At 40.4% G+C, this 15,602-nt stretch overlaps 1 protein-coding gene across 2 annotated transcripts in view; it reads right to left on the bottom strand.

Annotated features, from left to right (window-relative positions):
• The window catches only part of LOC117425566 (serine/threonine-protein kinase mTOR), a 79,866-nt gene that overhangs the window by 15,337 nt on the left and 48,927 nt on the right, over positions 1–15,602 (bottom strand). For both annotated transcript variants that reach the window (XM_058993150.1, XM_058993151.1), the window contains exons 29-32: positions 9,736–9,811; positions 4,375–4,514; positions 1,829–1,929; positions 755–870 (exon numbers count right to left, since the gene is read on the bottom strand). In XM_058993150.1, the coding sequence (XP_058849133.1) occupies positions 755–870; positions 1,829–1,929; positions 4,375–4,514; positions 9,736–9,811 (433 nt within the window). The remainder of the gene's footprint in view (positions 1–754; positions 871–1,828; positions 1,930–4,374; positions 4,515–9,735; positions 9,812–15,602) is intronic.

Below are 15,602 nucleotides of genomic sequence, written 5' to 3'. Positions count from 1 at the left end.
GCACACCTGGCAAATGCGTTCCTATCTGTATGAAAGTTCCAGAGCGGGGTGCCAAATACCTGCCCAAACGAGTACCCCTGCTCCAGTGATGACAAATGTGGACTTCTGCATTTAAACATGCATAGAAAAACTCAATGCCCTTGCTCAGCTTCATCGCAGAAGAATCTTACACTTAGGTCATTCAGTTCAATATGCAATACCATAATTGGCAGCTCATCTGATCCAAGTTATATGCTGAAATTTTAATTTTTTTATTTCATCTCCAGCTACAAAATGTATAAGAAACTCTGGTGCAGATTTCTTTCTTTCTTTTTCTAAGCAGTCATAACGTAGTCAGAGAAATTCCTGCCTTCTGTAAAGAACGTTCCATTTTCTTGTTTTTTTTTTCTTCTTAAAACTTAATATTCTTTTATTTCAAATACACTAAAGAAAGCAGCAAAACCCGTCTAATCCAAGGATTTCCGCTGCCTTTAGAGCATCTCTAAAGGCAAACAGATGTACACTTCATGATACTTTTAAATGCAACAGTGTGCAACTTCCATCAGTAATCCAGTACCGAGCTACTTGCATTCCACAGGGATCTGTGAGGAGGAAGTTTCACTTCTGAGCACAAAATTCTTCTGGACCCAGATGAGGTGGACCGAATTGAAATACAAAACAGTCAAGTTAAGCACATAAGCAGAACCACCGGCCTACGAGGCGTCTGAAACAAAACAAAAGTCACCGATTGGATGAAAATGCTGCTGCCATGTACCTGCTGAGCCAATGAGAAGAGATCCTGATGCAGAGCCAGGACTGCCCTATAGAAAGCCCCATCGTGGGTGTCTCTGGGGATCATGCAGGTGTACTCTTCCATACTGTCCCAGTGGCCTGCAAGCAGAGGGATACTGATTAATCACATGACAGGAGGGGATTGCACTGGCATATCATTTCGAGTTTAGACACATAGTGTTACAATGGTCGCCAAATTTAAAATCTAATGAACTGGGGGGAGGCCAGCAGAGCTGACTTCACCTAAACAGCTGCCTCGCAATAAAAATATCAGATTGCACCTGCTATGATAAGCAATATTAAATGAATCCCAAGGATTTTGTATTAGCATAGCTGCATGAATTTAAAGAAGGTGGAAAATCATGCTCTGTCCTCCCTGGACTTTCATACTTGACTGGAATTGAATTGTAACGCATCGTCTAGAACATGTTTTATATTATTGTTGTTGATCTTGGATTTTATTCGACTCCCCTGGAGCTAGAAAAAACAGGACTTCAAATCTCAGCGAGATTCTAAACTTGCGTTAAAAAAAAAAAATGAAATCCAATGCCTGTCTCAGTCCTCCAGTTCTCTTAAATGCAGCTGCTTTGACAAGGAAAACAACAGAAAAACAAAAAGCATCTGCTCTTTATAAAAGTAAAAGAACCATATTCAAATAGTGGCTTGCTCAGTCTAATGATTACTTCATGTACATTTGGAATGCTACGGGATATGGTTTTCTGCATCATAGAAAGTTAAGATCTGGTTACTTTCCTGTTAAAATAGTTACAAAGTGTATGCTCATGAAGGTATCATTAAAAGCTGCTGCTGTATTGGGAACGCTGTAGACCTGACTATTTATCCTGCAGCATCAGTGACAATGTGAGCTTCCAGATACTGCCCAGGAAACCTGCTTTCTGCCCTGTCTGGGACACCCTCTTAGGGGATGATGGAACAAATTGTACTTCTGTAACAAGGAAGACCACAAACCACCAATCTCAGCAGCTAGATCTGAAGCCGTGACCTGCAGAGGTGGAAGGCAAGTTAATAGAATGGGTTTCATGGCAGAGCAACGTACCCAGGCCCCAAGCAGCTGCAGCCGCCATGCGGGCCATCTTAGCTTGAGTGTCCTCGCTGACCAGAGCCCATTCCTCACAGCACTGCTGATGCAGCTGACCCCTGGAAAAACAACCACCACAAAATGCATCCTTTAAAACCAGAAATGGTATTGATAAAGTTAACCCAAGACACTACTTCAAATTTAACACAGAGAGAAGAACAAGAGGGCATGAATGGAAGGTGAGGAAAAGTAAGTTCCAAACAGAAAGCAGGAAGCACTTTTTTTAGTGTCATTAATGCATGGAATAGCCTACCAGGTGAAGTAGTAGGATCTAAAACACTGGGAACATTTAAAAAAAAAAAAAAAAAAGACTAGATTCTGTATTTTTAAATGAGACCTAACAAGGGACGAGCCTTGATGAGTGAAATGGCCTTTTCTCATTCACAAACTTTTCTTATGTTCTTCATATATACATCAGCAGTGACCTTTAAACTCCATGCAGCAAAGCAGTCTTGAAAAGAACCTGTTCGCAAAGTGGGCTGCATGTGCTGAAAAACTAACAAAGACTTTTGCGATTGCTTTGAATTTCTGATCACATGACGTTAAATAGAATATCTAAAATGAATGTTCATATAGTTCATATAGTAAAAAAAAAAAAAAAAAAAAGATGTCTCAATCCTAACAATCCTAGCCCTGCTGTTCCTTGTTTTCATTTCCCCTCCATTGATATTATATATGTCGGCAGTAGCCAGCAGCCCTGAGCATGGTGTTTTTCATATGGGCTTGACAGCTGGTAAAACACTTGAGTGCAGTTCCAGAAACCAGAGTTAAATAAACCCTCTGCAGGTACTATTACTGCTGCTGCACGTACAGGGTCATTGCAGGGAAACTGCAAGCAAGTGATTTCAGGGAATCTCTTGCTCACATACTTATGTACAGTCATACCAGCAGTCTGAGAGAATGAAATAACTATTCACTGATTTACCGTAGAAAAGTACTTTGTAATGTCACGTTGCTGAAATATATCAGGCTAAATCAGCGTGGCTAAATCACAGCTTGGCTGGAAATATTAGTTGCTAAGAGTCAAATTGTCTGTGTTGCTGTTCTCCCCAGTTTTCTATCATTATATACAAGGAAGGGAATAGACAGTTTAAGGGCCCATTCAATAAACTTTTAATCTGTGAATATGTTTTAGGAAATTATGCATTGAAGAGCAAATGTGGAGAAATGTTTAGACTATTTAGACTGACTGAGCACATCACGAATAGTTTTCACAGTTTTAAATCCTCAGAACCTTTATTTATTTGGGTCTGAAGGCACACTGTCAGTGCTGTGCACACAAATTTACAAACACATCTTTAAAAAAGACTTACTGGTATTCAACAATATTTCTGCTGTCAGTAAAAACAAAATCAATTAGAACTAAAACGGATGCATTAAATATGGCAGGGTAAAAATGGTATGGTGTATTTACTGCCAGCTCAGGAAATTGCAGCCAAGTCTTAGCATAGTGTCCACACAGTTGACAGCCTTAGAAACAGGGTCTGTACCTCTGTCTACTGGTACATCATGTTAGCATATTTCAATTTAAATTGTTATTAATGCAGAAACCTTTGGGGGGGTGCTTTCATTGCAAATGAACCCCCTTTAGCAGCATCCTTTTACTTAATAATAGCCAACTGCTGCGTAATCACGGAAACACCTGAAGGTACAGCACAGCTATGACTATAGAACACAAAATACTGTACTACTATTATGGCGTCCGGTATGCTTTTTTTGCAATATCAATTTGCAGTTTCTTTGATTGCACGATGTTAAATAAAATATCTAATTTATGTTAATAAAGTTTTTGTTTTTTTAATTCTGTCTCAATCCTAAAATTCTAGGTGATGGGGAAACTTTTGGCCATAGCTGTACATATCCGGTCTTCCTAAGCTATAATGATTTCTGTTTACGTGAATTTGCTTTTTCACTGTACCATCAAAGACCAGAACATCACATTCTATCTGTGCAGCGTGCCAATAAAGTGTGAAGAGCTACAAAGCAAAGTCTTTTAAACAGACTGCTAGTGGCCAGATCTCGCAGGCATGCACTGCCTGCCTTCATTAGGCTCACATTCCACAACCAACTGCTTCAATCAAGGTTTATCCAACTCAATTTGGCAAACAAAGTTGTGATCCCAATCGTCAGCTGTGCGTGCCACTGGATGATAGCATTATGCAAGAGTGCTGGCACAAATCAAAAATCGCCCCGACTCCGTCAACACTTGACGGATCTGTGTTTTGCTCCGAGCGACTGTTGCTGTGTTTACTTTCCATGAGTCAAAACACAAAATTAGATCCCTCCGAAGATGAGATATTATTTATAAGAAAAATAGCAATTAGGAGCCAGTTTTCAGTAATTAACATTCGTTCATAAATGTGAACCATCAGTTTATGTTTATGTTGTCTTTTAAGGAGGTGGCAGTTGTGGAGCAGCTGGCTTTATATTTATGCCATTGCAATCGTCTTCCTCCGCTTGTATAGAAGTAGAACTGGTTCACGCTTGAATCCTGACCCACTCACCATTCACCCAGTGCCTCCAGGCAGCGCATTCTCCCCAGCATCAGCTCAGGATCCTCCTTGTTCATGTCAATCTTCTTATCGTACGCCACCAGAGCATCTTCCCATTCGTGTAGCTTCTCATACCAGGTAGCCTGGATCTCCTGCGGAACAGAAGGGTGTGAGCATGAACACGCTGATAGCACTACAAACCCATTCATAAACTCAAAAACCAGACGCCATGAACACATTGATAGCACTGCAAACCCATACATAAACTCAAAAACCAGACGCCACGAACACACTGATAGCACTGCAAACCCATTCATAAACTCAAAACCAGACGCCATGAATACACTGATAGCACTGCAAACCCATTCATAAACTCAAAACCAGACCCCATTCATTTTAGAGATGAAGGTCAAACAGTAAAGCTGCATGCAGTACATCAATAATTAAACAGACATGGTGGGGGGGGGGGGGGTTCCTTACAATACCTTCTTGTACAGCAAAAGGGGAGTGCTTTCCCAAAAGAGTGTGATTTTTAGGAGGCTGTTAAAATGAAGCAGGCTTAGATGAAATAAAACCTTCCCAGTTTTACAGCCCTAATTGTTCCACTCTTCCCTGCAAGCAGCCCAGTCAGCAGCAGCACGTGCCTGACAGTAGTGGATCATCCAAGATAATGCATCACACGTCACATGGCTTTATTAGGACCCCGTGCTGTTCCTTTACGATGATGTCATGTTCAGAACCATGGCAACGGTGTAAAGAGGGCTTCAAGGGCAACCTCCCCCCTAACCCACACACAATTACCTCAGTAGTTAACCTCCCTTTGAAGTTTGACACAAGGTGGCCACTAAATGATTATTTCTCCATGTAGACACACACCCTGAGGTGTCAAGATTATTAGTTTTAATTTTGGAAGCTGGGAGGGAGAATGCATTTGTGATCCTTTGGTTTTTAATATTCAAAAGTGTTGTTTTACTTTTTAAAAACCCGTTTGTATCCTACATCTGCTGGTGAACACTTTTTGACTGAAACCACCATGTAATCCTTGGTAACCTACACGATCACCATAAATAACTGGTATGGAAAAGCAACAACGGTTTCTTGGCCAGTTTACCAAGGCTTCACTTTAGAAATGGGATTCTTCAAGCCAGCCCCTAATACCTCCACTGAGTCTTTAAAAAAATCTTTTGACAAAAAGCTAATTAAGAGGCTCCTGGACATTTAATTTTGTGTCACATATTAGTCATGGGCTTAACCTTGAGCAATTTCTATGCATGCATGAAAATGTGTATTGATTGGCACAGACCCCTTCAAACTGGGAGCTCTTGGGTTCCTAAACTCTTCCCTTGAGCAGTCAAAGGTTATTGTTTGTTTATAAGGAATATCCAGGGGGCAGATTATGATAGAAACCGGCTCTGATACTATAGGGACTAAAAGTTGCTCATTGGTTCCATTAATCATGGTGGAGAAGAGACAGATCCCACAAGTGAAAGCCAACTGAAAATGTTCCACATGAATTGATACAGTGGTCTGGTCCATAAACAATAACATCCAAGTTTTGTCTGAGCTGTGTTTTAGTGAAATTTTACTGGGCTTTTTTGTGTTGCTTTGTGTTGACTTAATCATTACATCAACTTAAAAAAAAAAAAAAAAAAAGTTTGTCATCCAAAGATTCGTTGCTGTTGTCCTTTTAGCTTAAACAAGTCAACTTGGTTGAAAACTCCACAATACAATGTAATAGCAGGCAGACGGGACCCTTTGAGGATATATCCTGTTTGCGGTCACCTGTTTCGTTAAAGAATCAAATCTTCCCTTTCTGACATTCTAGGAGGATGACGTCAATTTCAAAAACGGTTTTCCGACTCATAAATAAAACGACAATGTCTGTCTCTCTATGACCCCACCATGATCCGAGATGACCTCTCAGCTGTCTACAATTTGACTTCATGAGGAATTCACAGCAATAAAACCTGGTCTTGACCTCGGTGGCCCTGTAATGTGGCGTGCTCAATCTCAACCAGTGATGTAATGTTTTGCTTTTATATTTTCATGAGCCATTGAAGTTCCATTACTAGCAGTATGAAATCTTTACCAAACCTCAAAACGCAGGCTCTGCTTTTAACTACGCAATAGACCACATCTAATATAATCCCCTGCCTACCTGCGAGACTTATAAACATTCTGTCTCAACCTGACTATGCATGTCCATGTATCAGACACGTACGTAATACAGTACAGCTGCCACCTTTTAAGACGCAAACCTAATTACATTTTTATTGAGTTTAAAGCCAAGCCGAAGAAATTGCTGCAATTTAACTTTAGTGGTGCCCAGTAAACAATGCTCCATTTGGTTACAGTAACGTACTTACTCAAATTCCCATACAAAATAAAAAAATAAACTAAAAAAAAAAAAAAAAGCTACTCATGCATCTGCATATTGTGTTCACAGAAAATGCTGTCCATTTGGTCATTACTGTTTTATAAGAACTATTCGTTTATATTGGACTTCTATTAAAACAATTGCTTATAAATATACCTCTTTTTTTAACCCAATGAACAGCCCAATTTAGATAAGGAGTAAGTGTCCAAGTATCCATATGCACCAGACATTTGGAGAAATGTTTAAAAAAGAGAAAAGGTTGACCTATCTTGTTTCATAAACTGACCCCAGCACTTGTGTCGCTACATCACCCAGTAACCTAATTCACACATTTATTTGTGCTTCCTAACTTTGCGTGTACAGCATCTGGTATCCCTGCCTGCAAATCCTTTAGTTCTTGATAACTCAATATGCATAAGAAGAGATCTTTCACTGGATTACCCAATCCAGAGCTCCCTAGGCTGGGTAGACACAGCAGACACGTTTCATCTAGGACATGCTGTCCAATTTCCACTGCACATTGTACTTCAGAACTGAGCCTAGAAGACCCAATACACAAAGAACATGCGCAAGAGCCCAACTTCATGGAGTGCTGTGCTCAACAAACATTTCCCCATTGAAAAACAATTTTCTAAAACCGCTATTGGAAATAAATAAAGTATTTGCATTTAGGGATATAAAAGCAACATTGTTTCGAAGTCTTGATTATGTTCTAAACAGAAAGCAATCAGGTTTTATGGCTGTACCGTGCTTGGTTTTTGGGATAATTATGGGAGTTGGATTCCAATATGTTTTTTTTCGCTGCGCCTCATTACTGCCTGCGAATGTTTTCGCAAAGCTAGTGGGGTTCCGCAGCAACATGTCAACAACCCCAAATGATTTACAATAAGACCATTTGACGTCATTTAAAAAATATCTGAAAAAGCTCATTAAAAAAAAAAAGAAGTGTACACTTAATTCATTCGCAATCCAGTGTGAATGGCGTAAGAGAGTCTGTAAATGCAAATTCCCTGCCGACTTCAGCTATTCTGGTATCGCAAACATAAACACAGACACCCGCTGCTTTATCCAACACTCAATACAGCATGCCTAATTTACTACAATTTATTTTGCATTGCGTAACAGGTTTTCCAACAGAAACGCCAAATCACAAAAGCACCCCCCTCCCCGATACTGGTCAGCCACTATGCTTCTTGTCATTGAAAAGACATAGAAACAACAATTTGTTACCTGAGATTACAAACCAGCCTATTATATTAAATTGCTTTTAGCTTCTGGTGATCTCAAACAGTCCTCGATGAAGTTTAAAGGCAATAATAATAAGACTGGCATAGACAACAAAATACACAACGTGATACATTATCAAATCAAGGTATTGTCCCCAATGACACTCAGTAGATGCAGCAAAGCCAACAGCTTGTAATCCATTCAGAAGCACTGCAGCGAGTGACCTGCCCATGTCTTCACTCTCTGAGGGGACTGAGATGGCGTACAAGCACAGTGACCTCATCAGACAGCTATTTCACAGTCTGAGAAACCAGACCCTCACAGTGAACTCACACAGCGCTCAGACCGCAGCGTGTCTCTGCCTAATAAAGCCGTGAGCTCCAGAGCTCCCCAAAGGCACAGGCAGGTGGCCTGCACCCCCCGGCAGACACAGCCGCACCGAATGCAACACATTGCACAGATTCTTTCCACTCTTCAAAGGTTACCTGCTCCGTTACTCTCCCACACAGCTTCAGCTTTTACATGGAAAATGAGGAGAATAATGAACAAAAGGCTAAGCATGCCCCAGCTTTTCAATACTTGCATAACGAGACCACAGAAAAATTAAGCGCACTCCGCTCCCCTCAGGTAAAATACAAGCTAGTCAAGGTTTGTCCATAATTTGTTTTATATACAGTATCATATTATATATATATTATATATATATATATATATATATATATAATCTCACAGGGTGCCATAGAAATGTTATACTGCACCCAGCTCTAAACATCCTGCTTTGGAATTCTTAAAATAAGAATTGCCTTGGCTGCTAATTCTTTTTACAGTGTATCCCTGACAGATAGAAGTCTTAATCCTTACATACACATAAGTGTTGGTGTCTGGGGATCACATATATTCTTTATTCATTATGTCCCTCGTTGCCGTTCTTCCCAGAGTTTACAGACCTTGAACCCCTTTGAAGATTTAAAGACTTACTAGCGGCCAGAACCTCATTACAGGCAAGTCAATAGGAATTAGTCACTTAATCACAGAATATATAAAATGAACACCATCTCCTCCATACATCTGGCCTAATTCAAATGAGCAAGAATGTTACATTAATTTTAAAAACATTTACAGTACAAAGTTAATAGGAAACAAACACATATAACTTTCCACATGTGCAGTTTGAGCCCTGCATTAAAAGCCACAATTCAAGAAACTGAAATAAATGTTTTGTGTGTTGTATACACTGCAGCTCCGATTAAGGAAAGCTGCTTGTCAGCTCCACATGTCTGGAAAGGCTACAACAGTCCTTGTGTCGAATAAATCAATCTCAAAATGATCCCTATTTTTAAAAGGCAATTCAATAGTCCATTGCCCTCTGTGCTAAGTTAATCAATTCCCTGTTGCATAACAGTACACTTTGTCACAAATGTGAACTGTGGCAGTGCTGTTCGTTATTCAGACATTTTTGGTTTGAATGACATTTTCTTTACAGCCTGGTCAACCCCAGTATATAACACAGTGTGAAGGGGAGCATTAAGACATAAACCCCTTGTCTTTCCCTTGGTGTGAAGGCTAACTCTCGGGCCATTTGAAATGCTCCCACTGCAATCCGAGAGTGCTCGACATTGCAGAGTAAAAAAAGTGATGGAAAGCAGACAGGTTTCCTGATCACAGCTGCTGATACAAACCCACTGGATTCAACTGGAACCCTTCAAAATCAATAACGAAGACCTTCACAAGCCACGTGCAAACAGGTATGGTTTTTAAAAAGCACCTACCAGCTCCCCGAAGTGCTTCATGGCATATTCCAGAACACCAGCTGCCGCTTCTGGTTGCTGCAGCTTGTTGTTGATGCTGAAAACACACACAGACAAAAGAGAAGACTGCAGTCAAACACAAGTCATACAACCAACACTGAACACGCAACCCACTGTGCCCAGGCAAGACGTGATTATTCAAGTACTCTCTCCAGAAATGGGATCCACATAGTGCTAACAAATTCTGCTAACTCTTTTTGTTTTGGGGTTTGATGAATGTGGGGGGAACTTGTCCTGCTGTTGTGGTCTTTACTGATCACTTTCTTCTGCCATCTGTTTCAATTTTGTGTGCTACTTTTCATTATACAAGACCATCCTTCAAAAGGATTTATGTGAATCACAAAAATGCCAGTTTGGCCAACTGCAAGCCAACTTCAGTAGATGCAGCGCTGAAGAGAATGTGGATTGTATCAACCTGTCAGGAGTCCTGGGTCACTGTGTGAACATGCCTGTAAACTAAATCCACCACCACATAAACTATGGAGGTACTTTGACATTGCTCTTCAGACACCGCCATTTCAAACTGCAATTATCACACTGGCCACCAAATGAGCTATACAAACAAACAGACTGGTTGCTTCTCATATAAAAAAAAAAAAGGACCGATACTTTTATCAAAGTACATTACAAATACGACCCGATAACACATTTCATTTCTCATGCAGAAAAATAAATCGTCCGTCGTCTCTTTTTCAGTCCGGGCCAGGATCCCACTGAATACAGATGAAAAATTCTACATCTGGAACAGCTCTTGAGCTAAGAGGCCTTGTTGTCCAAACGCAACGGTGCACCCCCGCTCGGCTCTGTACAGACACAGCGTGTCCATCTGGTAAAAATGTAACTCTCTGGCAGTCTGAAGAGGAAGAGCTAACCACTTAACTCATAGGAAATAGATATTGCTTGGGTCTTCGTCACTGGAAGGCGGCAGGGTATGATAAACGCTCCCCCCCCCACTGTCTGCAGCGTGGATCCTCAACGGCGCGGTCTATAGCCAAAGCCAAAGGCAAGGTTGCTTCTGGTTTCTTGGCACGTCATTAAAGTGCCCCCCCTTGAAGTGATTTATGGCTTCCGCATCTCTCAAGGATGAATACTTCAGGTGAGCCTCACACTTTGGCTTTCAGTTTTCAAGTCTCAGTTCCAGCTCCGAGCTATTTCCAGTAAAACTGGGCAAAGTCCGAATGGAAAGTCTTGGCACATTCTGTGATGGGAAGGTTTTTGAGAAATGAGTCGTTTCAGTCCAAGGTTAAGGGCAAACAATTGCAACGCAAGATTGACACACAGGAAGAGACACAGACGAGTCACCAGGAGCACTAATGCCATCAATATGGGAATAATCTGATTACACCTCAACGGTCAACTCTCAAGTAGGGCATAGTAGGTGACTGGAGTAAGAAAGTAGCTAAGGAACGCATTAAAGCATTGAAAATTGGGTCCTTTCCAATATTGTACAATTACAAAAGCCATTCTATTTAAATTTACAGGGTTCAACTTATCTTTTCATATAGCACATTCAGATACCTCCAAATATGTACCTTTAGAGGACATTCATCTTGAACCAAACAAAGGAATTTCTTCGCTGAGTGAGTTTAACAGAGGAATGGAGATTCTCACGTAAATTATTTGCCATTTTACTTCTCAATAGTCTTTTACCACATAGAACTGAAAGGAAAAAAGAAACTCTCTCTGTCATGCTTTTAAGAACATGCCAGTCTTTTCACAGAATAGAATGCTACCTGTATAATCTTATAGAACACAGTTTAACCAGATCCCTCTTGTTTGGTTGGTTATTATAAGCAAAAGATTCTATTTGAATGCTCTAATGGAGTGGAAGTGTCTTCTAGGCGTAGGCTCGTTGGGAGATGAAGGTTTATCATCATTACTAGCTAATAATAATGAGGAGGAGCAGGGTCTCATGAGCACATTAAAATGAATGTCTTGTGGCATTAGTATCTACGCTTTAAAAAGAGATTCAACACTATTTGGAGGAAAGGAAATGGTCACCAAGGTGGGATTTCCTTTTAAATATAGACGAGTGAGAGACCTTTACAGATCTGGTGATGAGCAATCCAGTGTGGATCTGTCACCAACACAAAGGCAATCCCCCAACCTCCTGCGAAGCACAGCTGTCGTGTCAGCAAGATTTATGACTTTTAAATATACCGGTGTCTCCCTCACGTACACTGTAGGGAAGTCAGAGGGGTACAGCTACCGCTGTCACTCAGACACAAAGACTACAGGGGAGGGGGACAAAAAAAAACCTTCGTGCCCTGCCACTTCATCAACTCACAAGAGAAAGCCTGGCCCTGCCAGAGCTATGCAGCCTCGCTATGAGACAGGCCCCCCAAAATGTCTGAAAAGACCCCTTTGTTCAAATGAATTCATGGTGCCTTGAAAACCTCATTATACACTTTTTTTTTAACCTCTTTTCTATTCTTGTATTTTACCCTTTTTTTCCTCCTGCACTCCATTGACATCTTTATGTTTGATTGAAAAGCTGGGTGTCACACAAAAGGAAAACGGGGGTTAGTGAAGCTAAGCGGGGCGAGTCAGCAGTTTCCCACAACAGTCGCTCTCCTTGCCCCATGCCTGCCATTCCTCTGCAGACCCTCAGCAGAATAAAGGGTCTGCAAATCAGCCTCAACAAGCCACAGTGGCACAGTTATACTCTGTGCTGCTGGCTGAATACGGCATTGTTTTTCATTTGGTACCTATCAGGATTAGCGTCACGTTCATAGAAAATTCAATTTTCATGAAAGCCTTTGCTACAGCATAGACTACTTTTTAAATGTATTCCAGATCCCGATCAGGTTTCTCCATTCACTCACAATACTTAACAATGCAATGCTAAACAACACACTGTTTTCTTTTTCTTTTTCTGCCCTCCGCAGCAAAAACCCGCTTTTGGAGTTTTGTAAAGAGGAGGACTCCCTTACTGACTTTATTCACCTTCAGAATTTGACCTTTAAAATAAATCATGTAAAATGCAAAGAGTTTTGAAGAAAAGGCAACACAGTTTCTGCTGCCCACAGTGACCACACAGGACATCCTTTGTGTTAGCCGTGGCATTCCCCAATACCAACAGCAAAACCTACATGTATTTAAATGTGAAATATCACTTCCAGAGCTAACATATAACCCTATGTTTGAATGACCTGTGACCTTCTGTTTGTAAACCAATCAAGACAACCCACTGTGTGTGGCGTAGGCTTATCCCTGGGGATTTATAATTTATATCTGCGATTTGTTTTACCAAGAGGAATTTCTGCTTCTCTGTAATCTACATGCTTAAAAAAGGACGGGTTTCTCCACCTTCAATGTTCCGCAAACAGACACAAGGCCAAACCAGCTGGCTTGCCTCTATTTTCATCACCTTTCAGAGGTTCAGGATTCATGTCCTAGCATGTGGTAAGCCAACCTGCACACATACTCAATTCTAATGTTACATGTTGAAGTTAACTCTCCCTACTGCATTGGGTATGAGGGCGATTTTACTGTAATGAAGACATTAGCTAATGTTAAATGGCGTAAGGATATAACCAAAAAGCTCTGCTTGATGCTGCCGACCATCCAAGCACATCTTGAAAGCATTTTGGCTCTAAGAGAAGGGCACAATCCCCACAGCGCAATAAATGCTTTTCCAGCGGCAATATTAGAACCCGCTTCCTAATGGAAAAGGGATTTGGAGATGCCGAGGTGTTTTTTTATTCATGGCAAGGTCGCACGGATTTGCTCTCTGAAGATGTGCTTGAGCAGGAGCCCCTGTAATTCACTGTGACAGCTGTGAAACAGGGTGGGATATGCACTTCATTATCCTGCTTCCTTCTTCTGAACTAGATAAGCTTTTCTTTCAAACCAGTAAAAATAAACCCCCTGCTTTCCCTTTTTAATAGTTGCAGGTAAAACCCTTTTGACAACTGTATCCGACAGCTTGTTGTAAGTGTAATAAACAAGACTTTTTGCTGTAGAAGTTTGTATACTGAGTTGAAGTCCTTTCAGGGAGAATTAACATGGCCTCTGGAAACGATTGAGATTGCACTGTACAAGTGGAAGGAATTAATTATATTATTTCTCACTAATATTTGATCACTTAAATTAAGCATTGAATAAAATGGTCCTGTTCTATATACTGTAAAGCCACTCTATTTAATTTTACAAGGCTGGTATTTCTTAACTTCAATAAAAAAACATTAAGTACATTTGAATTCCTCTAAAACATGACTCAAATTTAAAGTGACTAAGAACTAAGAGTTAATATTGCTTTACTTCCATGTACATACATGTTTGAGTTTTAAATGAATTGGATCCAAACTGGAGGAGATATGCTTCAGGAACTAAATAAATGGATTTCTTGCCTGAGTGAGTTTAACAGTGATGCTCAAAACTTCATTCCTTAAAACAGTTGGCCGTTTTAACTGGAAAAACAAAAAACTAAAAAACAGGAGACATGTAAGAAGCGACCACTGTCAGCTCTACATAGCAACCAACATCACCAAGTCTGCTTCTAGATATTACACTTACTAATTAAAAGACAACTTCTTAAGATAGATGAAACAGTGAAAAGACTCAAAGTGAAAGCTTCAAAACCAAATCAAATATCCAGTAGCTCCAGCACAGCCAGCGACAATGGCAAGTACAGGTGCCCGTTCCATGATAAATGATAAACGGATGGTTATAAGCATTTGGTGCAACTCAGACACTCAAAATTGACATCACTCTTCTGTATTTGGATTTCAATGCTTCGTCTACTTCTTCTAATCTGTTAAACGTTTGTGTTGATCTGTTTTGATTGGGAATTTGATAGAACGTAATGTAATATGCGTCATTGGACTGGCACAAGGCTAGGGTTTTGATTGAACCCACCTTGCTCCATGGCTGTGTGCATCTTCAAAAGGGGTCTCCTCTTGCCAGCTGGCACATGGCTATACTGTCAGGCCTTTGTAATGTACTTTACCGAAATGACAGAAAGGTATGCAGTCTGGCGCATTTTGAGATGAACCATACCAGCACAAACTAGAAAAAGCAACAGGCAGTCTATGTCATTTAGGATTGCAATCGCTCCGAATTTATTTATTATACCTTTCATTACAGTCCTGATGTTTATGCTACCTTTACTGTTCGTCTACTATTACAACGGACATGCATTTTAAGAAAAATGGTTCAACGGTCACCAACAAAAACATAACGCACCACCGACAGCAGAGTAGGACATGTGGAATGGCAACTTTAAAAACACTCAATCATAAATGAGGTCAACTGTGGTACAACATTTTTTAAATGGTAGGATTTGTACATTTAAATCGTGAAAACGATTTTAACATCTGGACCCGAGCAATCAGGGCATGTTAATAATCTTATCAAATGGGTAGCAGCGTGCTAACATCTAATGAAAGCTAGTTCAGCTCCACTTTCCAGCTCCCTCTTCCAGCAAAAATAACTGGCAGAATTTGCAGCTAGACGTGCAAGAACACTAACAGGATGAATTAACACAAACTGCTTCTGAATTTATGACTGACAAGTACTACATTTTAAACCAGAATGTTGTTTTTAACACTTTTCGGTTTCTGTAATGAACGGATGCAGCACAATATGGCAGCTGTTACAGAGCTAAAATAAACCTGTCAAGGAAATTATGGGTTATAATCTAGCAATTTAAAAATCCCTGATAGAAGGACGGCTCATAATCCCTGGCCTAAAGTATATAGAGCACTGATCTGTAAGCCTTCCTATCTCACAGCGCTGCAATGTGTGACTCAAACAAAAAGAAGAGAAAACACTATTTGAACTTCCGCAGTTCCAACATCAACTGAAATAAAGTGATGACAGGGTGC

Source organism: Acipenser ruthenus, chromosome 20 (genome assembly GCF_902713425.1).
Source record: "Acipenser ruthenus chromosome 20, fAciRut3.2 maternal haplotype, whole genome shotgun sequence".
Taxonomy (NCBI): Eukaryota; Metazoa; Chordata; class Actinopteri; order Acipenseriformes; family Acipenseridae; genus Acipenser; species Acipenser ruthenus.
The sequence above is the reverse complement of the archived record's forward strand: the minus strand, read 5'-3'. Positions and strand labels throughout refer to the sequence as shown.